The sequence below is a fragment of the Manis pentadactyla genome, chromosome 1 (assembly GCF_030020395.1).
Source record: "Manis pentadactyla isolate mManPen7 chromosome 1, mManPen7.hap1, whole genome shotgun sequence".
Classification (NCBI taxonomy): domain Eukaryota; kingdom Metazoa; phylum Chordata; class Mammalia; order Pholidota; family Manidae; genus Manis; species Manis pentadactyla.
The window spans coordinates 70707377-70733554 of record NC_080019.1 but is presented as its reverse complement, the minus strand read 5'-3'; the positions used below and the strand labels follow the sequence as shown (position 1 = coordinate 70733554).

The 26178-nt window shown below is 37.6% G+C and overlaps 1 protein-coding gene across 5 annotated transcripts in view; it reads left to right on the top strand.

Annotated features, from left to right (window-relative positions):
- The window catches only part of PLS1 (plastin 1), a 128176-nt gene that overhangs the window by 65829 nt on the left and 36169 nt on the right, over window positions 1-26178 (top strand). For 3 of the 5 annotated variants that reach the window (XM_036877270.2, XM_036877272.2, XM_036877271.2), the window contains exons 2-5: window positions 2089-2187; window positions 20325-20488; window positions 22469-22598; window positions 25987-26119. In XM_036877270.2, coding sequence (XP_036733165.2) covers window positions 2118-2187; window positions 20325-20488; window positions 22469-22598; window positions 25987-26119 — 497 coding nt within the window. In that variant the 5' untranslated portion in view covers window positions 2089-2117. Of the gene's footprint in view, window positions 1-1963; window positions 1983-2088; window positions 2188-20324; window positions 20489-22468; window positions 22599-25986; window positions 26120-26178 lie in introns of those variants that run through there. The other 2 variants (XM_036877273.2, XM_036877274.2) reach the window with 2 other exon arrangements.

The window sequence follows — 26178 nt, the reverse complement described above, 5'->3', positions numbered from 1 at the left end:
ACATTCTTCCATGAATTTTCATAAAGTCAGTGCTATTTTATTGTAGCAGAAACATTTTTTTTCACTGAAAAACCCCATAGCAAGCAATTTATTAGGGGATCATATAACTAGAATACTAGTCTTTTATACATCAAATCAAACAACTGTATTTTCTTCACCAACAGTGTATGTTGCTTCCAATAAATTCATTATGCCACATAAAAATGTATGTTGTGTTTAGTTTTTGAAGAATCCCAGCATTATCATAATTTTGCAAAAACTTTGGAAAATGTGGATACTATATATTTATGCATGAGACTTTACTTTTAAAAAAAGCAATATATTGTCCACTGACCCCTCTACTGCTATATCTTCATGCCTTTGTGGAAATCTATAAATTGTTTTACTATTTTAATCATAGTATTTTGCTTTGTATGAAACTAGAGCTGCTCTTATTTAAAAATGTCACACAGATATAGGTACTGTATATATTAATCTTATCAATATTCAATAATGTGTACTTTCAGACCACTAGTATTTATTGTTTTCAGTGTTTAACCACAATCGCCTCTATTGTTTTTCAATTATTTTTCATTTTGGTAGGCTTATAGTTTAAAAAAAAGGAATAAAAAAGTATATACTGAAAAGTAAGGCCCTTTCCCACTCTGCTTCCAATCTTCCATTTCCCCTGCAGAGGCCATCACTGCTGCGTTTTTCTTGTATCCTTCTGAAAGGTGTTCTGTAAACATGCAACTGATGTAGCTCTCCTTTCCCCAACCATACTTACTCTTCTGCTTTTTTTTTTAAGAGTATATCTTGAAGATCATTCTATATTCTTCTGTTTGTTTCATTTAAATGCCAGAGGACTTGAAGCAACTGCTTGTACTTACAAAAACAAAGCTTTAAAAATAAGAAACAATGTTATATGGGTCAACTGCTTTTTCAGTAAGTTTATGTGCTGGTTTTGCCTGATTATGAGGGATTAAAATAGTTTCTGTAATTAACAAATGACATAAATTTGAATAGGTATGAGCAAAAAATAGAATCCCAGGTATATTTATCATTTCAAATGCAAGGTCAACACAAGGACTGCTAATTTACATCCTTTCTGCGGAGTGCAAATGCTAAAACTGGACCACTATTTTTACAACTTGAGACAAGGGATAGAAACCACTTTGGATATGGGAAAGGATATGCAATACCCAAACCACAGAGGTTCAAAGCCAGCCACCACAAAATTAGCATTTTGCAAAAATGCAGACTTGGGGGATTGTACTTAAAAATCCTAAAAGGACTGCTTAGTCTCTTTCAGCACAAAATAAGTATGCCTGGAAATAGTTTTAAATATAGTAACATTCTAAAAGATAAGTCAATAAAATGTGACTATTTAATACTAAAATGGAAGAAACTGTATCTGGGGAGTAAGATGAATTCCATTTACCCCTTTTTCCTACTTTACTAACTTGAGCTCTTCAGATTTTTTCAGTGGGCAGTGGCATATATATGTTTAAAACCAAAAGACTTAATTATACATTTAATTAGAACCAGGCCCCAGAAAAACTGTGAGAGAAATCTCATTTTGAAATAATGCCAAAAATGCTAAACAAGTTGGGGTGCAGATCACAAATGACAAATGAGCCATACTCTTCAAGAGCTTCTCAAAATTTGGTATGATTTTTAAATGACCAGTGAAATTTTTAAATAAATTATTTCAAAAATGATGTGCTTTAGTCTTCTTGTGGTCATTATACATGTCTTCAAATTTTACTTTCTGATTGCTTTACATTTATAAACGCTACACTTTTCCATGTAGCATTGATGTAAGTGAAAATTATGTGGGCTATTGTGAAATGTCTATGCCCTGTATACATGTAAGGACAGGATGTAAACAACAGGTGTTTTTTTCCTTTATTGAATCTCTGCTATTGTCTGGCCAACCTATGCTGGGAAGGAGTGCTCCTGGGGATCTATTCCTATTTGTTCTTGTTAGCCAGACCTCTCAGGTGATTTCTTCTAGATATTTTATTGCCTGTGTACTCTGTATTGCTTAGATAAAATGTTTCCAAAGGGCTAATGTTCTTTTATGACATTGCTTTTTCTACCTATAAGGACCTGAAGGCAGTTCTTCCTGCTTCAAGATGGAAAATAGTACAACTACCATTTCTCGGGAGGAGCTGGAAGAATTACAAGAAGCATTTAATAAAATAGGTATGCTTGAGAACAACTAAATATGATATTGTTATTCTGCTTGATACCAGACTCCCATGAATGGAATAATAACTTTTATTGCTTCTACCACCTCTCCTAGATGTATTCCTTTTTTTTTTTCCTATCTAGGTTAAACTGGATTCTTTCTTTCTTTCTTTCTGAAAGATAAACTAAGACTGGCTTGAATTTCTAGGAGAATTGGACTTTGAATTCTTTGATGATTTCTGTGCAGAGAATAATCCAGGTTAATAAATGACAGTGTAGCTGAATATGCTTAACATGATATTCTCATTACAGAGAAAAACTATATAGAAATCCTTCCTTGTTTATGAACTGTACTCTGCCCTTCGTGTGCTTGTCACTAACAATAACACTTTCAGACTTCATTCAGAATATTTTTAAATCTTAATACTGTTTCAAAGACCATATGTCTTGTTTTCCTTCATGCATAATTTTAAAAATTTTAGTGTTGTTCTTAAAGGCATATGTCTCATTTTTCTTCCACGTTTTGAAGCCATTTAATGTTTTGTCTTATGACATTATTCTGACAGTTTTGTATTTTTCTTTAAAAAAAAAACTGCTTCATACTCTGGATTGTGGTTCTTCTGCATTTTGCTCTTAGGAAACCTGTGGGAAACAATATAAATGCCACCTTTTGCTCTAGTCTGCAAATGCTTGCAAGTGAAAGGCGAGCGCAGTGAATACACGTGGGACGGTAATACCACGGATCTTGCCCCTTCCTCAGCAGGCTTCTCCTGTAGGCTTTGTCACTTTTTCGTAGTAAAGCAGTCCATGAAAAACAGACTTGGATGGTAGATCACAGAGGAGGATATAATGAACTCTGTTGGTCTTGTGCCTACATTTCTCACAAATTAGTGACTAATGACTAAAGTTAATGTAGATGAAATGCAATGCACATTGAGTTTTAGGACCAATATGAAGAAAAAAGACGTGAGTTTAAAAAATAAAGTTTCCAAAAAAAAAAAAAGAGGGGGAGGGGCGGAAGATGGCGGTGTGAGTAGAGCAGCGGAAATCTCCTCCCAAAACCACATATAGCTATGAAAATATAACAAAGACAACCCTTCCTAGAATAAAGACCAGAGGACACAGGACAATATCCAGACCACATCCGCACCTGAGAGAAGCCAGCGCCTCGCGAAGGGGGTAAGATACAAGCCCCGGCCCCGCGGGAGCCGAGCGCCCCTCCCCCCAGCTCCCGGCGGGAGAAGAGCAGGCAGAGCGGGAGGGAGACGGAGCCCAGGGCTGCCGAGCACCCAGCCCCAGCCATCCGGGCCAGAGTGCAGGGCCCTCGATACTGGGAAAACAGGGCAGCAAGAACAGTGAGCAGGCACTAGAGGCTGGGCGACAGAGGACATAAGAAAAGCGCGCGACCTTTTTTTTTTGCATTTTTGCTGTTTTGTTTTGGCGAGCGCTTTTTGGAAGTCTTAAAGGGATAGGGACCCCAATACTAGGGAAACAGGGCAGAAAGACCGGTGAGCAGAGGCCTGAGGCTGGCACTGGAGAATAAAGAAAAACGAACGACCACCTTTTTTTTTTTTTCTTTAATTAAAAACTTCTTTTTTTTTTTTTAATTTAAAAATTTTTTTTCTTTTTTTTTTTGGTGGGCGTTGTTTTGTTTTGGCGGGTGCTTTTTGGAAGTCTTAAAAGGGCCGGGCAGGTCACTTAATCCAGAGGTAGGGAATCCGGGATCTCTGGGCACCCTAACCCCTGGGCTGCAGGGAGCAGGGAGGCCCCTTACGGAGATAAATAGCCTCCCAGCAGCTCCTGCTCCAACGCGACTCCACCATTTTGGAGTAGCTGCCCGAGCCAGGCCACGCCCACAGCAACAGCGGAGATTAACTCCATAGCAGCCTGGCAGGAAGCAGAAACCCTATCTGCGCGCAGCTGCGCAGCACAAGCCACTAGAGGTCGCTGTTCTCCCAGGAGAGGAGGGCCACAAACCAACAAGAAAGGAAGTCCTTCCAGCCGTCACTCGTCCCAGTTCTGCAGACTATTCCTATCACCATGAAAAGGCAAAGCTACAGGCAGACAAAGATCACAGAGACAACACCAGAGAAGGAGACAGACCTAACCAGTCTTCCTGACAAAGAATTCAAAATAAGAATCATAAACATGCTGACAGAGATGCAGAGAAATAAGCAAGAGAAATGGGATGAAGTCCGGAAGGAGATCACAGATGCCAGAAAGGAGATCGCAGAAATGAAACAAACTCTGGAAGGGTTTATAAGCAGAATGGATAGAATGCAAGAGGCCATTGATGGAATTGAAACCAGAGAACAGGAACGCATAGAAGCTGACATAGAGAGAGACAAAAGGATCTCCAGGAATGAAACAATATTAAGAGAACTGTGTGACCAATCCAAAAGGAACAATATCCGTATTATAGGGGTCCCAGAAGAAGAAGAGAGAGGAAAAGAGATGGAAAGTATCTTAGAAGAAATAATTGCTGAAAACTTCCCCACACTGGGGGAGGAAGTAATCGAACAGACCACGGAAATACACAGAACCCCCAACAGATCCCCAAAAAGGATCCAAGAAGGGCAACACCAAGACACATAATAATTAAAATGGCAAAGATCAAGGACAAGGAAAGAGTGTTAAAGGCAGCTAGAGAGAAAAAGGTCACCTATAAAGGGAAACCCATCAGGCTAACGTCAGATTTCTCAACAGAAACCCTACAGGCCAGAAGAGAATGGCATGATATATTTAATACAATGAAACAGAAGGGCCTTGAACCAAGGATACTGTATCCAGCACGACTATCATTCAAATATGACGGTGGGATTAAACAATTCCCAGACAAACAAAAGCTGAGGGAATTTGCTTTCCACAAACCACCTCTACAGAACATCTTACAGGGACTGCTCTAGATGGGAGCACTCCTAGAAAGAGCACAGCACAAAACACCCAACATATGAAGAATCGAGGAGGAGGAACAAGAAGGGAGAGAAGAAAAGAATCTCCAGACAGTGTATATAACAGCTCAATAAGCGAGCTAAGTTAGGCAGTAAGATACTAAAGAGGCTAACCTTGAACCTTTGGTAACCACGAATTTAAAGCCTGCAATGGCAATAAGTACATATCTTTCAATAGTCACCCTAAATGTTAATGGGTTGAATGCACCAATCAAAAGACACAGAGTAACAGAATGGATAAAAAAGCAAGACCCATCTATATGCTGCTTACAAGAAACTCACCTCAAACCCAAAGACATGTACAGACTAAAAGTCAAGGGATGGAAAAACATATTTCAAGCAAACAACAGTGAGAAGAAAGCAGGGGTTGCAGTACTAATATCAGACAAAATAGACTTCAAAACAAAGAAAGTAACAAGAGATAAAGAAGGACACTACATAATGATAAAGGGCTCAGTCAAACAAGAGGATATAACCATTCTAAATATATATGCACCCAACACAGGAGCACCAGCATATGTGAAACAAATACTAACAGAACTAAAGGGGGATATAGACTGCAATGCATTCATTCTAGGAGACTTCAACACACCACTCACCCCAAAGGATAGATCCACTGGGCAGAAAATAAGTAAGGACACGGAAGCACTGAACAACACAGTAGAGCAGATGGACCTAATAGACATCTATAGAACTCTACATCCAAAAGCAGCGGGATATACATTCTTCTCAAGTGCACATGGAACATTCTCCAGAATAGACCACATACTAGGCCACAAAAAGAGCCTCAGAAAATTCCAAAAGATTGAAATCCTACCAACCAACTTTTCAGACCACAAAGGCATAAAACTAGAAATAAACTGTACAAAGAAAGCAAAGAGGCTCACAAACACATGGAGGCTTAACAACACGCTCCTAAATAATCAATGGATCAATGACCAAATCAAAATGGAGATCCAGCAATATATGGAAACAAATGACAACAACAACACTAAGCCCCAACTTCTGTGGGACGCAGCAAAAGCAGTCTTAAGAGGAAAGTATATAGCAATCCAAGCATATTTAAAAAAGGAAGAGCAATCCCAAATGAATGGTCTAATGTCACAATTATCGAAATTGGAAAAAGAAGAACAGATGAGGCCTAAGGTCAGCAGAAGGAGGGACATAATAAAGATCAGAGAAGAAATAAATAAAATTGAGAAGAATAAAACAATAGCAAAAATCAATGAAACCAAGAGCTGGTTCTTTGAGAAAATAAACAAAATAGATAAGCCTCTAGCCAGACTTATTAAGAAGAAAAGAGAGTCAACACAAATCAATAGTATCAGAAACGAGAAAGGAAAAATCACGACGGACCCCACAGAAATGCAAAGAATTATTGGAGACTACTATGAAAACCTATATGCTAACAAGCTGGGAAACCTAGGAGAAATGGACAACTTCCTAGAAAAATATAACCTTCCAAGATTGACCCAGGAAGAAACAGAAAATCTAAACAGACCAATTACCAGCAATGAAATTGAAGCGGTAATCAAAAAACTACCAAAGAACAAAACCCCCAGGCCAGATGGATTTACCTCGGAATTTTATCAGACATACAGGGAAGACATAATACCCATTCTCCTTAAAGTTTTCCAAAAAATAGAGGAGGAGGGGATACTCCCAAACTCATTCTATGAAGCTAACATCACCCTAATACCAAAACCAGGCAAAGACCCCACCAAAAAAGAAAACTACAGACCAATATCCCTGATGAACGTAGATGCAAAAATACTCAACAAAATATTAGCAAACCGAATTCAAAAATACATCAAAAGGATCATACACCATGACCAAGTGGGATTCATCCCAGGGATGCAAGGATGGTACAACATTCGAAAGTCCATCAACATCATCCACCACATCAACAAAAAGAAAGACAAAAACCACATGATCATCTCCATAGATGCTGAAAAAGCATTTGACAAAGTTCAACATCCATTCATGTTAAAAACTCTCAGCAAAATGGGAATAGAGGGCAAGTACCTCAACATAATAAAGGCCATCTATGATAAACCCACAGCCAACATTATATTGAACAGCGAGAAGCTGAAAGCATTTCCGCTGAGATCGGGAACTAGACAGGGATGCCCACTCTCTCCACTGTTATTTAACATAGTACTGGAGGTCCTAGCCATGGCAATCAGACAAAATAAAGAAATACAAGGAATCCAGATTGGTAAAGAAGAAGTTAAACTGTCACTATTTGCAGATGACATGATACTGTACATAAAAAACCCTAAAGACTCCACCCCAAAACTACTAGAACTGATATCGGAATACAGCAAAGTTGCAGGATAAAAGATCAACACACAGAAATCTGTGGCTTTCCTATACACTAACAATGAACCAACAGAAAGAGAAATCAGGAAAACAACTCTATTCACAATTGCATCAAAAAAAATAAAATACCTAGGAATAAACCTAACCAAAGAAGTGAAAGACTTATACTCTGAAAACTACAAGTCACTCTTAAGAGAAATTAAAGGGGACACTAACAGATGGAAACTCATCCCATGCTCGTGGCTAGGAAGAATTAATATCGTTAAAATGGCCATCCTGCCCAAAGCAATATACAGATTTGATGCAATCCCTATGAAACTACCAGCAACATTCTTCAATGAACTGGAACAAATAATTCAAAAATTCATATGGAAACACCAAAGACCCCGAATAGCCAAAGCAATCCTGAGAAAGAAGAATAAAGTAGGGGGGATCTCACTCCCCAACTTCAAGCTCTACTATAAAGCCATAGTAATCAAGACAATTTGGTACTGGCACAAGAGCAGAGCCACAGACCAATGGAACAGACTAGAGAATCCAGACATTAACCCAGACATATATGGTCAATTAATATTTGATAAAGGAGCCATGGACATACAATGGCGAAATGACAGTCTCTTCAACAGGTGGTGCTGGCAAAACTGGACAGCTACATGTAGGAAAATGAAACTGGACCATTGTCTAACCCCATATACAAAAGTAAACTCAAAATGGATCAAAGACCTGAATGTAAGCCATGAAACCATTAAACTCTTGGAAGAAAACATAGGCAAAAACCTCTTAGACATAAACATGAGTGACCTCTTCTTGAACATATCTCCCCGGGCAAGGAAAACAACAGCAAAAATGAACAAGTGGGACTATATTAAGCTGAAAAGCTTCTGTACAGCAAAAGACACCATCAATAGAACAAGAAGGATCCCTACAGTATGGGAGAATATATTTGAAAATGACACATCCGATAAAGGCTTGACGTCCAGAATATATAAGGAGCTCACACACCTCAACAAACAAAAAACAAATAACCCAATTAAAAAATGGGCAGAGGAACTGAACAGACAGTTCTCCAAAAAAGAAATACAGATGGCCAACAGACACATGAAAAAATGCTCCACATCGCTAATTATCAGAGAAATGCAAATTAAAACTACAATGAGGTATCACCTCACACCAGTAAGGATGGCTGCCATCCAAAAGACAAACAACAACAAATGTTGGCGAGGCTGTGGAGAAAGGGGAACCCTCCTACACTGCTGGTGGGAATGTAAATTAGTTCAACCATTGTGGAAAGCAGTATGGAGGTACATCAAAATGCTCAAAACAGACTTACCATTTGACCCAGGAATTCCACTCCTAGGAATTTACCCTAAGAACGCAGCAATCAAGTTTGAGAAAGACAGATGCACCCCTATGTTTATCGCAGCACTATTTACAATAGCCAAGAATTGGAAGCAACCTAAATATCCATCAATAGATGAATGGATAAAGAAGATGTGGTACATATACACAATGGAATACTACTCAGCCATAAGAAAAGGGCAAATCCAATCATTTGCAGCAACATGGATGGAGCTGGAGGGTATTATGCTCAGTGAAACAAGCCAAGCGGAGAAAGAGAAATACCAAATGATTTCACTTATCTGTGGAATATAAGAACAAAGGAAAAACTGAAGGAACAAAACAGCAGCAGAATCACAGAACCCAAGAATGGACTAACAGGTACCAAAGGGAAAGGGACTGGGGAGGATGGGTGGGTAGGGAGGGATAAGGGGGGGAGAAGTAGGGGGGTAGTAAGATTAACATGCATGGGGGGGTAGGAGAAAAGGGAGGGCTGTACAACACAGAGAAGGCAAGTAGTGATTCTACAACATTTTGCTATGCTGATGGACAGTGACTCTAAAGGGGTTTATAGGGGAGATCTGGTATAGGGGAGAGCCTAGTAAACATAATATTCGTCATGTAAGTGTAGATTAGTGATACCAAAAACTAAGCAAAAAAAAAAAAAAAAGGGCAGTTCCTGTGTGGTAACCTCCAATTACTTCTACACAAGGGTATAAAGGGCATATAAAAGTGTAGGCAAAGGGTCTGTTTGTGTTTATACAGAGGATCAAAGCCTAATTGGGCTACCCCGAAAATGAACTAAGATACGATATGAAAAAGAACTTCCAACATCTGCACTCTCTGGAAGACTCATGCCAGAAGATGATCATCAAAAAACCCCAACAAAGATCCACGCACTGCTACAGCTGTAGATGCACTCATCCCACCAGTTCCTGGACTTGCCATGGGAATGAGGAAGGAGATATCTAAGCTGGCCTGTGCATACAGTAAAACAACAAATTTGACTGGATCTATACTGTTGGAACTCAACCAAGAATTTGGAGAAGTGCAAATTGTAGCGCTCCAGTCTTACAACTACAGACTATTTACTGTTAAAAGAACATATGGCATGTGAACAGTCCCCAGGAATGGGTTGTTTTAATTTGTCTGATTTCTCTCAGACTGTTCAAGTTCAGTTGGACAATATCCACCATATCATAGATAAGTTTTCACAAATGCCTAAGGTGCCTAACTGGTTTTCTTGGTTTCACTGGAGATGGCTGGTAATTACAGATATGCTTTGGTTATGTAACTATACTCCTATTATGTTAATGTGTGTGCGCAATTTAAGTAGTAGCTTAAAACCTATATATGCTGAAGTTACTCTACAAGAAGATATGTCAAAGAAATAATCAATCTTCCCATGTTTTCTTCCGCCTGCTACTTCTATAGCTTTTCTTCTTCCTTCCTAATTACAACCCTTAAATAGAATTCGTGCCTCATATCAAATTTACCGAGTATCATAATTCTTCCAAGTGTTAAAGATACCTCAAGACAAATGCTAGGCATAGAAGCCACAGGGCATAAATATGCAAAGAAGTAAAAAGCTAACCTTTTCAAACAATAAGGCTTCCCTCTCACTTACCAACTTCACATTTCCCTGTATGGCCCCAGAAGATGACTGGTTAGCCAGAGACGGGTAAGATTCCTCAAGGGAGGAACAACCTAAGACAGGCACAGTCGCAGGGGGGCCATCAGGTGAGAAATTGGGGATCAACAGAGGTGAGGCTTAGAACCTCACCCCCCCTGTTCTGAGAGAAATCTTCTGCATACGTGGATGTTTTATTGCCCTTGTCTAGCTTGGATTAACACATAGTCTACAGGCACACACCTGATCATCTACATTTGCTCTCTTACAACACTAAACTATGTTTTCTACCTTTATCTTGTATCTACCTACCACTTCAGCATTTTATTAAAAATAATAATAATAAAGAGAGAAATGTGGTATCCACATATAAGTCAAGTATAAAAATCAAATGAGTATTCATATTTGAACTGACTGTTTATAGTTCATAATGCATGAGCAAAACCAAAAGTTTCTGGGATGACTGCCCTTGTACTGTTCCCTATGTAACTTATTCATTATGTAAGAATTTGTTCTCCGTGTAAGAACTTGTTTGTTATGCCTCAGAAGATTGGAGACTGACGAAAATTAGGCTTGGGGTGGATTAATGATTGTGCATTGAGCACTGACTCCCCTATACAGAATTTTATTGTCGTTAACAGCCATTTGATCAATAAATATGAGAGATGCCCTCACAAAAAAAAAAAAAAAAAAAAAGGACAGACTTACAATGGTAAAATAAATAAGTAACCGGGATGTAATGTATAGCATAAGGAATATAGTCAAGATATTGTAACAGCTTGGTAGGGTGATAGCTGGAACCTAGAATTATGTATATAAATGTTCTACCACTGTGTTGTACACTTGAAACTAATGTAATGTAATACTGTGCATCAACTACCCTTCAATAAAAAATAATTATTTAAAAAAAAAAAAAAAGAGTAATGCTCTCAGGAAGCTCATGACTTAACAAATCGTTGCTATGAAATAAAGTGAAATCTGCAAATCTCTGGGTACTTCCACTCTTCCCTGTACAACACCCCCAGAATAACTCGTATCTTCCAAATACAATCTGCATGGTAGCAGAATAGGCACATTCACGCCTCAATCCTGTATGCTGACAGGGGGATGGTATATTTGTCATTAGAGTATTACATAAATATGGTATGACTTCTAAAACATCGCTGTTCATAATACCTTCTTTAGAGTATTGTTTGCAGTGCCAGAGTCTCTTCAAGACAAAAATGGGCAATTACTGGAATATTCTGCTCATTTTGAGCATTGACAGAGAAATAATGAAAATGTATCTCCTAGTTTGGTATTCCTGTTATATATAGGTGGAGTTTGGTAACTTGAATAAAAGTGCTACCTAGGTCTTAGTAAAATGAATGAAGTAGCAATCTATTTTATTTGTTTAGCACACCAACTTGAATCTTCATGATTCATGGATATATAATCTTGCAATATTTATTCAATGATATTTTGAATAAATAATTTACTGGAACAATTTTGACAGCAAGATAATTTGCTCTGTGTGAGGGAAGTGCTAACACTAGCAGAATATGTACTTGCTGGCCTTATTTACAAGATAAATTGCTACTCATGAATTTAATAATCCCTCTGCTAATTTGTACCAAATGACTTTTCCCAGAGACAGAAGGACATGCCCATCCATCCTTTTCAATGGTATATTTTGGGGTCCCTGAGAAGTAGGGGGATTAGAATATTTGTCTTATTTTTTTTCTCTTTTTAAAATTGTGGTAAGATAACCATAACATAAAATTTATTATTTTAACCATTTTAAAGTGTACAGTTCAGTGGCATTAAGTACATTCAGATTGTTATGCAACCATATCATTATTTTTCTCTAAAATGTTTAAATGGTCCCAAACTGAAACTCCACACCCATTAAATACTAACTCCTCATCCCCCTGCCTCCTTGGGCTACCATTATTCTATTTTCTGTCCATGAATTTGGCTATACTGCATACCTCATATAAGTGGAATCATACAGTATTTGTGAGTTTTAGTAACTGGTTTATTTCACTTAGCGAGTTTTAGTAACTGGTTTATTTCACTTAGCATAATGTCTTCTAGGTTCAACCATGTTGTAGCATGTGTCAGAATTTCCTTTTTTTTTTATTAAGGTATTATTGATCTATACTCTTTTGAAGGTTTCACATGAAAAAAACAATGTGGTTACTACATTCACCCATGTTATCATGTCCCCCCCGACCCCCATTGCAGTCACTGCCCAACAGTGTAATAAGATCCACCGAATCAATATTTGCCTTTTCTGTGCTAAGCTGTCTTCCCCATGATCCCCCTGACACCATGTGTGCCAGTCATGATACTCCTCAATCCCCTTCTCCCTACCTCACCACCTGTCCTCCCCCACCCCTCCCCTTTGGTAACCACTAGTCCCTTCTTGGAGTCTGTGAGTCTGTTGCTGTTTTGTTCCTTCAGTTTAGCTTCATTGTTATACTCCATAAATGAGGGAAATTATTTGGTACTTGTCTTTCTCTGCCTGGCTTATTTCACTGAGCATAATATCCTCCAGCTCCATCCATGTTGCTGCAAATGGTAGGATTTGCCCTTTTCTTATGGCTGAGTAGTATTCCATTGTGTATATGTACCACATCTTCTTTATCCATTCATCTACTGATGCACACTTAGGTTGCTTCCATATCTTGGCTATTGTAAATAGTGCTGCAATAAACATTAGGGGTGCATATGTCTTTTTGAATCTGAGAAATTATATTCTTTGGGTAAATTCCTAGGAGTGGAATTCCTGGGTCAAATGGAATTTCTATTTTTAGTTTTTTGAGGAACCTCCATACTGCTTTCTGCAATGGTTTAACTAGTTTACATTCCCACCAGCAGTGTAGGAGGGTTCCACTTTCTCCTCATCCTCACCAACATTTGTTGTTGTTTGTCTTTTGGATGGTGGCCATCCTAACTGGTGTGAGGTGATATCTCATTGTGGTTTTAATTTGCATTTCCCTGACAATTAGCGATGTGGAGAATCTTTCCATGTGCCTGTTGGCCATCTGAATTTCTTCTTTGGAGAATTGTCTATTCATATACTCTGCCCATTTTTTAATCGGATTATTTGCTCTTTGGGTGTTGAGGCATGTGAGTTCTTTATATATTTTGGCTGTTAACCCCTTCTCAGATATGTCATTTACAAATATATTCTCCCGTACTGTAGCATGCCTTTGTGTTCTGTTGATGGTATCCTTTGCTGTACAGAAGCTTTTCAGTTTAATGTAGTCCCATGTGTTCATTTTTGCTTTTGTTTCCCTTGTGTAGTTGCTCATGTTTATGTTCAGGAGATTTTTGGCTATGTTTTCTTCTAAGAGTTTTATGGTTTCATGAATTACATTTAGGTCTTTTATCCATTTCAACTTTACTTTTGTGTATGGGGTTAGACAATAATCCAGTTTCATTTTCTTGCATGTAGCTGTCCAGTTTTGCCAACACCAGCTGTTGAAGAGGCTGTCATTTCCCTATTGTATGTCCATGGCTCCTTTATCATATATTAATTGACCATATATGCTTGGGTCTATATCTGGAACTCTCTAGTCTGTTCCATTGGTCTATAGGTCTGTTCTTATGCCAGTACCAAATTGTCTTGATTACTGTGACTTTGTAGAACAGCTTGAAGTCAGGGAGCATAATCCCCCCAGCTTTATTCTCAGGATTGCTTTGGCTATTTGGGGTCTTTTGTGTATCCATATGAATTTAGAACTATTTGCTCTAGTTTGTTGAAGAATGCTGTTGGTATTTTGATAGGGATTACATTGAATCTGTAGATTGCTTTAGGCAGGATGGCCATTTTGATAATATTAATTCTTCCTATCCATTTTATGATCATGGGATGTTTTTCTATTTGTTGGTATCTTCTTTAATTTCTCTCATGAGTGTCTTGTAGTTTTCAGAGTATAGGTCTTTCACTTCCTTGGTTAGGTTTATTCCTAGGTACTTTATTTTTGGTGCAATTGTGAATAGAATTGTTCTCCTGATTTCTCTTTCTGCTAGTTCATCATTAGTGTATAGGATTAAAACAGATTTCTGTGTATTAATTTTTTATCCTGCGACTTCTATGAATTCAGATATTAATTTTAGGAGTTTTGGAGTGGATTCTTTAGGGTTTTTTATGTACAGTATCATGTCATCTGCAGACAAGGACAATTTGACTTCTTCCTTACCAATCTGGATGCCTTGTATTTCTTTGTGTTGTCTGATTGCCATGGCTAAGACCTCCAGAACTATATTGAATAAAAGTGGAGAGAGTGGGCATCCTTGTCTTGTTCGCGATCTTAAAGGAAAAGCTTTCAGCTTCTTGAAGTTAAGTATAATGTTGGCTGTGGGTTTGTCATGTATGGCCTTTATTATGTTGAGGTACTTGCCCTCATTACCCATTTTGCTGAGAGTTCTTATCATGAATGGATGTTGAATTTTGTTGAATGCTTTTTCAGCATCTGTGGAGATGATCATGTGGTTTTTGCACTTCTTTTTGTTGATGTGGTGGATGATGTGGATGGATTTTCGAATATTGTACCGTCCTTGCATCCCTGGAATAAATCCTACTTGATCATGATGGATGATCTTTTTGATGTATTGTTGAATTTGGTTTGCTAATATTTTGTTCAGTATTTTTGCATCTATGTTCATCAGGGATATTGGTCTGTAATTTTCTTTTTTGGGGGTGTCTTCACCAGGTTTTGGTATTAGGGTGATGCTGACCTCATATGATGAGTTTGGAAGTATTCCCTCCTCTTCTACTTTTTGGAAACTTTAAGGAGAATGTGTATTAGGTCTTCACTAAATGTTTAATAAAATTCAGCAGTAAAGCCATCTGGTTCAGGTCTTTAATTCTTAGGTAGTCTTTGATTACCAGTTCAATTTCATTGCTGGTTATTCATCTTCAGATTTTCTGTTTCTTTCCAGGTCAGCCTTGGAAGGTTGTATTTTTCTAGAAAGTTGTCCATTTCTTCTAGGTCATCCAGTTTGTTAGCATATAATTTTTCATAGTATTCTCTAATAATTCTTTGTATTTCTGTCATGTCTGTAGTGATTTTTCCTTTCTCATTTTTTATTCTGTTTATGTGTGTAGACTCTTTTTTTCTTGATATATCTGGCTAGGGGTTTATCTATTTTGTTTGGTTTCTGGAAGAACCAGTTCTTGCTTTCATTGATTCTTTCTATTCTTTTATTCTTCTCGATTTTATTTATTTCTGCTCTAATCTTTATTATGTCCTCCTCCTACTGACTTTGGGCCTCATTTGTTCTTTTTTCCCTAGTTTCATTAATTGTGAATTTAGATTGTTCATATGGGATTGTTCTTCTTTCCTGAGGTAGGCCTGTATTGCAATATACTTTCCTCTTAGCATAGCCTTCGCTGCATCCACAGATTTTGCGGTGTTGTTTTATTGTTGTCATTTGTCTCCATATATTGCATGATCTCTGTTTTTATTTGGTCATTGATCCATTGGTTATTTAGAAGCATGTGGTGAAGCCTCCATATGTTTGGGGGCTTTTTCATTTTCTCTGCATAATTTATTTCTAGTTTCATACCTTTGTGGTCTGAGAAGCTGGTTGGTACAAGTTCAATCTTTTTCAATTTATTGAGGCTCTTTCTGTGGCCTAGTATATGATCTATTCTTGAAAATGTTCCATGTGTGCATGAGAAGAATGTGCATCCTGCTGCTTTGGGTATAGAGTTCTGTAGATGTCTGTTAGGTTCATCTGTTCTAATGGGTTGTTCAATGCCTCTGTCTCGTTACTTATTTTCTGTCTGTTTGATCTGTCCTTTGGAGTGAGTGGAGTGTTGAAGTCTCCTAGAATGAATGCATTGCATTCTATTTCCCCTTTTAATTCTGTTAGTATTTGTTTCACATATGTGGGTGATTCTGTGTTGGGAGCATAGATATTTATAATGGTTACATCCTCTTATTGGATTGACATCTTTATCATTATGTAATATCCTTAGTTGTCTCTTTTGACTTTCTTTGTCTTAAAGTCTATTTTGTCTGATAAAAGTACTGCAACACCTGCTTTTTTTTTTCCCTATTAGTTGCATGAAATATCTTTTTTCATCCCTTCACTTTTAGTCTGTGTCTGTCTTTGGGTTTAAAGTGAGTCTCTTGTAGGCAGCATGTAGACAGGTCTTGTTTTTTTATCCACTCAGTGACTTTATGTCTTTTGATTGATGCATTCAGACCATTTACATTTAGGGTGATTATTGATAGGTATGTACTTATTGCCATTGCAGGCTTTAGATTCATGGTTTCCAAAGGTTCGAGGGTAACTTCCTTACTATTTAACAGTCTAACTTAACACACTTAATATGCTATTACAAACACAGTTTAACAGTTCTTTTTTTCCTCCTCCATTCTTTATGTGTTAGGTATCATATTCTCTACTCTATCTATCCCTTTTATTACCTTTGATGACAGCTTTTTAACCTTAGGAACCCTTCCACCTATAGCTCTCCCTCCAAAATACACTGTAGAGATGGTTTGAAGGAGGTGAATTCTCAGCTTTTGCTTATCTGGGAATTGTTTAATCCCTCCTTCAAATTTAAATGATAATCTTGCTGGACAGAGTATTCTTGGTTCAATGCCCTTCTGCTTTATTGCATTAAATACATCATGCCACTCCCTTCTGGCCTGTTTCTGCTGAGAAGTCTGATTTTAGCCTGATGGGTTATCCTTTGTATGTGATCTTTTTTCTCTCTCTGGCTGCTTTTAATAGTCTGTCCTTATCCTTGATCTTTGCCATTTTAATTATTATATGTCTTGGTGTCATCCTCCTTGGGTTGATTGTATTGGGAGGTCTCTGCACCTTCATGGCCTGAGAGACTATCTCCTTCCCTAGATTGGGGTGGTTTTCGGCAATTACGTCCTCAGAGAGACATTCTATCCCTTTTTCTCTCTCTTCTTCTTCTGGTACCCCTATAATACGAATATTGTTCCATTTGGATTGGTCACACAGTTCTCTCAGTATTCTTTCATTCCTAGAGATCCTTTTTTCTCTCTGTGCCTCAGCTTCTTTGTATTCCTCTTCTCTAATTTCTATTTCATTTATCGTCTCCTCCACTGTATCTAATTTGCTTTTAGTATCGTCCTTTGTGTTCTTCAGTGATTGGATCTCCACCCTAAATTCGTTCCTGAGTTCTTGAATATTTTTCTCTACCTCCAGGAGCATGTTTATGATTTTTATTTTGAAATCTTTTTCAGGAAGCTTGATTAGTTCAGTCTCACTTGTTCCTTTTTCTGGTGTTGAGATTTTGCTTTGAACCAGGTTTCTTTGACATTTCGTATTTGTATGTGGTGCCCTCTATTGCCCATAAACTCTACTCTCTGGAGGTGCTCAGCCCCTGGAGCAATGTCAGGGGGTCGCAGGAGAGCAGCACTGGTGCCTAGGGAGAGAAAAGAGCTGTTTCCTCCTTCCTGGCTCCTATGCTTGCCTCCACTGCCAGAACCAGTGGGCTGAGCACACAGGTGTAAGCCTCTATGCTTTGTGTTTGTAGCTGCTATAGGCTGGGCCTCCCTCTTGCTTACCTGACGTCAGGCAGGTTTTGCCGGTTTGCGAACCAGTTGCGGGCTGGCCAGGAGGAAGGCGCAGCAGGCTACATATCACGATGGGGGGCCTTGGAGCTGCGTAGCCAGCCAGGTGGATGGAGCTCCTGAAGATCATGGAAGTTCCCAACCCTGTTCTGTGAGGTCTGTTCTTTTCTCTAGGTGTATGCACTTGCACAGCCTTCTTTCCTGTTGCTTTCAGGATTAGTTGTATTAATTATGTTTTCATATTATATGTGGCTTTAGGAGGAGGTCTCTGTCTTACCTCTCACTCCACCATCTTTAATCCCCCTCCAGAATTTCCTTTTTAAAGATGAATAATATTCCACTGTATGTCTGTACCACATTGTGCTTTTCCATTTATCTGTTGATGGACATTTGAGTTGTTTCTACTCTTTGGCTATTGTGAATAATGTTGCTATGAACTTGGATGTACAAATATCTGTTCAAATCTCTGCTTTCAACTATTTTGGGTGTATACTCAGAAGTGGTACTGCTGAATTATATAGTAATTCTGTTTAATTTATTGAGGAGCCACTGTACTGTTTTTCAGGGTGGCTGCACCATTTTACATTCCCACCAGCAATGTACAATGATTCCAATTTCTTCAAATCTTTGCTAGTACTTGTTATTTTCTGTTTTGTGTCTTTTTTTATAATAGCCATCTTCATGAGTGTAAGGCAATATCTATTGAGATTTTGGTTTGCATTCCCCTGATGATCAGTGATGTTGAGCATCTTTTCATGAGCTTATTGACCATTTGTTTATCTTCTTTGGAGAAGTGCCTATTCAGGTCCTGTGCCCATTTTTTAACCAGATTGTTTGTTTTTTGTGTGTGTTGAGTTGTAGAAATCTTGTTTCTTTTTAAATATTCCTTATGGTTATCTAACCTATGCCTTGATTTCCTTATCTTTAAAATCATAATAATATTATTAACTACTTCAAGATGAGATAAGGTAAGTCAAGTTCTTAATCACTTGGCACAGAATATGTGCTTGTTAAATGTTAATCTATTGTCATAGACATCCACACTACATAGGTCATAGGAATGGATCTGGGATTTAAATTTAAGCACACAGATCTGTTTGTCTTCAGGTCCCTCTTAACTATTCTTGTAGTTCAGCATGATAGTTAGCAGGTAAGAAATTTTCTCTCAGTTTTGCTTATTTTTAAGTACTCTCTACCACAGTGCTGGTATAGAAGTGAGCTGGCCCAGTCTATTTGTCCATTTCAGAATTATAGGAAAAAATTCTGAACTGGTGGTGTATTAAGTAAGGAGCTTTTGCTCTAAATTCAAAGAAAGTAGTATTATTATTTTACTGTCAAGCAAGTTAGCTTCCTAGCTAACCTTTGAGTTTATAGCAATATTTTGGTAGCTGGTTGAGTCTAGTTTAGGGGTCCTCCATTGTTCTGAACTGCATTAATTCTAAAATGTATGAGAGTTTAAAAGAAAAGTTTATGTTTTTAATCATTGATTCAGTTATAGTGATGACAGCTCTTTTACTAAGCGGAAAAAAGAAATACAGCAATTATTACCAGATGAGCAAAGAGAGTATCCAAGGTGGATCCAGGCAACTACCCAAGTAATTCAAAGCTCTGTTGCCAACTCTGGGCAGAAATATTTTGTGTGGCCTTTGTTCTCTGTCAGGAGGTGATATCCAGTCTCTAGGGAAAACGCAGGGAAGGGTATCTCAGTGACGATGGGAAAATGCCTGGAAACCTATTTCCAAAAGTCCAAATATAGTTGTGAAATTATTTTGAACACTTAATCTCAAAATGACATCAAGCATGATTCAGCCTACATAGTATATCATAAATACATAATGAAGAAGCAATAAATTATTAACAAATGAAACAACTGCCACAAACTAAAATGTAGAACAGAAATGCCTTATGTGTATTTTACATGATGCACATAATTTATACAGAATGTGGGCCAGCAGATTCATTTTGTAAATTTCATGAGGAAGTTAAAATTTGGATGGGTGTATCCTCATGACCATTGCTTCTAGATATCTGAGACTTCCCCATGCTTAGTTCTTGAAACTTAGTCATGTGCTAAACCTGAATTTTTCATCTGTCAGACAATGTCCATACTATATACTTAAAATGCATATGATAGTCCCAAATATTTGGGGATAAAGTCCATTTAAATATGAGTTTTTAAATGAAGTTTATAGAATACTTTGTAGACTTCAGGTGCTTATTGAAGAAAAGGTTACTGCAGTTGTGAAATAAATCTGAAGGATTCTGCCTGCCTGTGATGCTCCCAAACAGTCTTCTGAAGTGTACATCTCCAACAGAGAATACAGATGAAATCTGACAGCTCGTACTTTCTCTTTATAGATATTGACAATAGTGGGTATGTGAGTGACTATGAACTTCAAGACCTGTTTAAGGAAGCAAACCTTCCTCTGCCTGGCTACAAAGTACGCGAGATTGTGGAGAAAATTCTAGCAGTTACTGACAACAACAAAGATGGCAAGATCAGCTTTGAAGAGTTTGTGTCAGTGAGTAATCTACTCTTCTATTGGCTGTTATAGTATTTCAGTAATATCATTCCTCTCTTTGGTTAAACCTGGCCACAGAGACCATAAAATCATGACTTTGAAATGATGATGATGATAACCACAACAACAATGTCCATACATCATCTATAAAACAAAGGGAAAAGACACTCTCAAATTGTTGGAATGGAAGTCAGGTTTAGATAATAATAGCTCGTGCTATACTAAAAGTACAGTTCAGTTCAATGGCTATTGACTGTCTCTGGGTACAGAATATTTTAATATCCTAGTACTTGGCCTTAAGAAATGACATATTTTTTGTAACTGAAAGAGCTAAGGTATAGAAGCTGTATCCGTAGAAATTAGTTATTTCCTTGTGATAAGTTATATCTTCAGTTTCAGTAAATGCCACTGATAAATTTTGATGCTGATTACTGTAACACTGTTCCATTATTAAACTACCTCAAGGCTTAGGGAACAGAACAAGATAAAAATAATATATGACTCAATCATTAAAAAAAATAGATTGTAGAACTGAATATTTAAAGTCATGTATCTAAGACCTTTCAGGCCAAGAGATATGACTTGGCTAAGTTGCCACTGCCAGTTGGCAGTTGAGCATGGGATGTTTCTTCCCCCATCAACACCGCCATGATGGTATTTTTCATTTGGAAATACAACCATTAATATAATTGAGTAAATATTTAGAAAATGTAAATTGTTTGGGTTTGCATTCTTTATTCATTAAGCCAATATTTGAACCCCTCCCCTACCAGGAGCTTTGCTAAGCACTCTGCATAACCTGATGAACAATAAAAGATGTGGTCCCTACTCTTCTAGAGTTTTTATGTGGTGGGGCAGAGAGAGTCACACAGATGGATTAAAGATAACTGTGATAACTGCTGTGACAGAGCACTACAGTTCCCTTGAGAATTTATAGTGAAAGGAATTGAACTTGGTGGGGAGGCTAGAGAAGCCAGGGACTCAGGCAAAGTGTCCTGGAGGCTATGAGGACTAAGCTGAGAGCTGAAGAAAGATATTAAACAGGTAAAAGGGGTGGATGAGGAAATGAATAATGTGCCAGGCAGGCTGAGGGGACAGCCTGTGTAGAGGCTCTGTGGCTTTAGGGATGGTAGATACTCTTAAGCATTTGAAAAGAAAGGTCAGTATGGCTGGAGCTGAGACAGAGAGGGTAAGGAATAAGGCTTGGTAACTGGGTTGGGGGTCAGGTCATGCAGGGCCTAGGGGGACTTTCACTTTAACCCTAAGAGCAATAGGGAAGCCAGTGATGTGGAGTAGAGTGTGAAGTGACATGTTCAGACGTGCATTTTTAAAAATTCACTCTGGCTTCTTTTTGGAGAACTGATTGAATTCAGTCTAGTCAATCTCTAGAGAGTCCAGTCTGAAAGTGATTGGGGGAGGGTGTTTCTCTGAGCCTATGTCATTTGCTACAAGAGCTGACATATTTACTTTAATGGTTATACATTTGAGAACTTCCGACAGGAAAATACCTTCATGAAGGCATTGAAAAACCTTTATCATGTAATTACTTTTTTTTTTTGCTATCATTAATGTACAATTACATGAGCAACATTATGGTTACTAGATTCCCCCCTTTATCAAGTCCCCACCACATACCCCATTACTGTAGTTATTCTTTAGTTATCAGTAGAAAAGATCATGGCAAGTCTAGAAGAATAATTTCAATGTGTTCAATTTAAGCTTAATTATAACAAAATTTCTTTTTGTGGTTGAGGTGTGAACATTGGTCCATTTTGTGTTATGGGTAAAAATGACATGAGCATTATCAGTAACACAAAATGGACCAATGTTTGCACCCCAACCACAGAGAATAAATACCTGGTTAGTTTTTATTTGATGTCATTTCAAATAAATAAAGAAGCCTTATTTGTTATCCTTTATGCTGCAAGGTTTTTTATGATGATCTGATCAAGGTTTACTTTTACTTCTATCCCATTCCAGCTAATGCAAGAATTAAAAAGCAAAGACATCAGCAAAACATTCCGAAAAATAATTAACAAGAGGGAGGGGATTACTGCTATTGGAGGAACTTCATCCATTTCCAGTGAGGGCACCCAGCATTCTTATTCAGGTAACGTCGTACTCCAAAAGTGACCCTTAAGTCGTTGATTCATTCAACAAGTCTCATGTTTCATCAAATCTACAATGCCATTCATTGTAGTTCACACCACTGTTTCATGTACCATAGAGGGAAAAATCAGATTAAATTATAACATGCCATCACATTTGAACTGCCTCTCAGTTTCAGAGATGTCAGAATGAAGAATCCTAGAATAATTGAAATCAGTGAGTTCCCACTGTGTCAAGCACAGTGCACAACAAAGAGATTAGAAACAACAAAATAGAACTTTATATTTCAGCACTGAATGTACTTAATCATGATCTTTGAGTGGATTTTTTATCCTGACTGGTGAGGTGAGTTTCCTTTTAGATGTGATCTAGGAATATGTGCAGAGGCTTATTGCCAGGACGTTTCCCTTCTATTTACCAAGGAGCTGGGATTCCTGATTCACCTTTTATCAAGCAACCAAGCGACTAGAGAGCACAGCACCTTGTTTGCTTCATCTGACAGAATCACTGGATTCTTTCCCAGTAGGAAATCCAGAGTCACAGTAACTCTTAGGATGAGATGCCTTGCCCCAGGTTAAGCTTACTTCTCAGGGTTGAGGTGTCTAAGAACCTTTGGCCAAGTTCTTTTTATTCATATTAACATAATTAAAACTATGCCTTTAAAATTTTTGACAAAAACTCACTGTAAATTCTTCCCCTCTTTCTTCCTTTGAGATCAGAATCCATTAATTATCCTCCAGATTCTCTTCCTTTCAACAGGATTTTCCTCTCACAATATACTCACACTTCTCCCACCCACTCTATTTTTTTCCTAACCTTCTCCCACTAAGGAAAAGGCAGTGATCTGTAACTGCTACTTCCGTTCTTTGAAAAGCATTCACTTCTTAATTCCATCCTGCCTGCCCACTCTAATGAATAATACACATTTAGTTAAGTGCTGTAATCTTAAGTGTACAGCTCGATGAATTTTTACATGGGTAGGCATCTTACAGGTATGTCCATGTAGCTGCCAACCAGGTTGAGTACCCTGAGTGGCTCCCTCATGCTTCAAATAGTAACTGTTTCTCCCCAGAGGTAACTATTTTTCTGATATCTTTCACCATAGTTTTTTTTTTAACCTGTTTGTTGGCATATCAGGTGCACATAGTAAACTACATAAAGTGCATTATTCTTAAGTCTGTAGCTTGATGAGTTTTTACATATGAATACATCCATGTAACCATTATCTGGAACAAGATAGGACTTTTAATGTTTCTTAAAAGAATGGCCTTATTGAGATATAATCGGAATACCATGAAATACACTCTAAAAGTGTACAACTCAGTAGTGTTTAGTATACTCACAGTTGTACAATCATCACTACTCTCTAAATTTAGACCCCTTTCATTACCCCCACATGCCCCATGCTCATTATCAGTCGCTCCCTATTTCCCCCTTCGCCCAGCCTCTGGCAACCATTCCTACACTTTCTATTTCTGTAGGTGTGCCTGTTCTGGACATTTCTTATAAATGGAATCATACAGTAGTGGCCTTTCACCTGACAGGCTTCTTCACTGGCATATTGTTTTCAAGGACCATCCAAGTTATGGCATATATCGTACTTCTTCCTTTTTATTGCTGAGTAATATTTTATTCAGTGGATAATTTTGTTTATCCTTTCATCAGTTGATAGACATTTGGGTTGCTTCCACTTTTGGGCTCTTATGATAATGCTTATGAACATTTATGTACACATTTTTGTTTGGACATATACTTTGAATTCTCTTAGATATATATCTTGGAGTGCAATTGCTGGGTCTTTTGGTGACTCTATGTTAATATTTTTAAAAACTAACAAACTGGTTTCCTAGATTCTCACAAGCAATGTATGAAAGTTCTGATTTCATCACATTATCACTAAACACTTCTTATCATGTATTTGTTTATTGCAGCCATCCTGGTGATTGTGAAGTGGTATCTCATTTGTGGTTCCGTACATGGAACACCCTCTCTCTCCTTGCCCATCGTTACCTGTTAAAAATCCATCTTTCAAGGAAAAAAAAGAAAAAACAAAAATATTCATTTTTCAAATAGTACTTTCTGCATATAGCTTTTTTTGATCAGCCCAACCAGAAGTGATTCTTCCTTTCTTTAAATTCTCTAAAACATTGCTTATATCTCTCTTGTGGTGTGTTTATTTCCCTTACATTGCATTTCTTTGTGTGTTTGTCTTATCTTTACATTTTATCTTATCTTTACATTACATATCATTACACTAAAAATTACTAGATGGGAGGTACAATATCTTAATGATCTTTAAATCCCTAGATTTTAAGTGAAGTAAGAAGAAGGCAGATTATGATATATACAAAAGAGAAATATTAACAAACGTTTTTGTCTTCATTGACTGTGTATGTGTGTGTGTTTGTGTGATGTATTGAATTTGGGGGTACCTGCCAAAGATGCCCTTAGGAAAATTACCAATTTCTAGAAATTGGGACAATGATGGGGATGGTCAGCTCAATATATGCTACCCTGCAATAGAAAGGAGAATTTTATTTGCTTTGAGGATTTATATTGTTAAATGATTTTTGTATTTACAGAATAATAATAAAGCAGAGGGACATTTTCCCTTTAAATTTCTTCCTATCTTCCCCACTGCTTATTTTCCCAAAAATTTTCTAACTAGAGATCAATGTACCCATGCTAGAAGTCATGTGTTGAGAAGTTGAGGATGAAGATGGCTAAGAGTAGTACTGGTACCTAGATTTGTGTCAGAAATTCCATAGAAATGGAGTTATTTTATTCATTCAAAAACTGTTATTGAAATCAGTATTTCGGATGTAAGCCCCAAGTCACAGCTGCAAATTTGGGGGAAGGAATGTGGTGAAATTTATTGCTGAGAATGTTTATTTCCTTTTTTTAAAATTAAGGTATCATTGATATACAATCTTATGAAGGTTTCACATGAGCAACATTGTGGATACTTCATTCCCCCCTATTATTAAGTCCCCAGGATATTTATTTCTTGTGTTTTTTTCTTCTGGCACGTGTGTTCATGCGTGTGTGTGTGTGTGTGTGTGTGTGTAAAATCTGACCTCTGAAGGCTAACTTCTGATTCATTAGCTCTCAGTAGCAATATATATTTAGAAAAATTTTAGAATTATACCAAATATTTATTGTGTTCATTTGAGCTATGTACCTTACTCTCCCCTAATAATATCAGATGAAAAAGTGGAATAAATTCACCTTTCTTCTTAAGCCCTTAAGCCCTCTTAAATCCTTTAGTGTTTTAGTAGAGTTTTAATAATCGGCATTTATTATCTTTGAACATTAATTAAACCATATATTTTTATAGTATGATTAACTTTGTGAAGTGAGATTTGCTAACTAAGATTTTCTGTTTTCAGAGGAGGAAAAAGTGGCTTTTGTTAACTGGATAAACAAAGCGCTGGAGAATGACCCTGACTGTAAACATCTCATACCCATGAATCCTAGTGATAGCAGTCTTTTCAAATCTCTTGCAGATGGCATCCTTCTTTGGTGAGTTGGGCACTGGGTTAAACGGGCAACGTTCTTACTGTCTCCACTGATGAGCATCC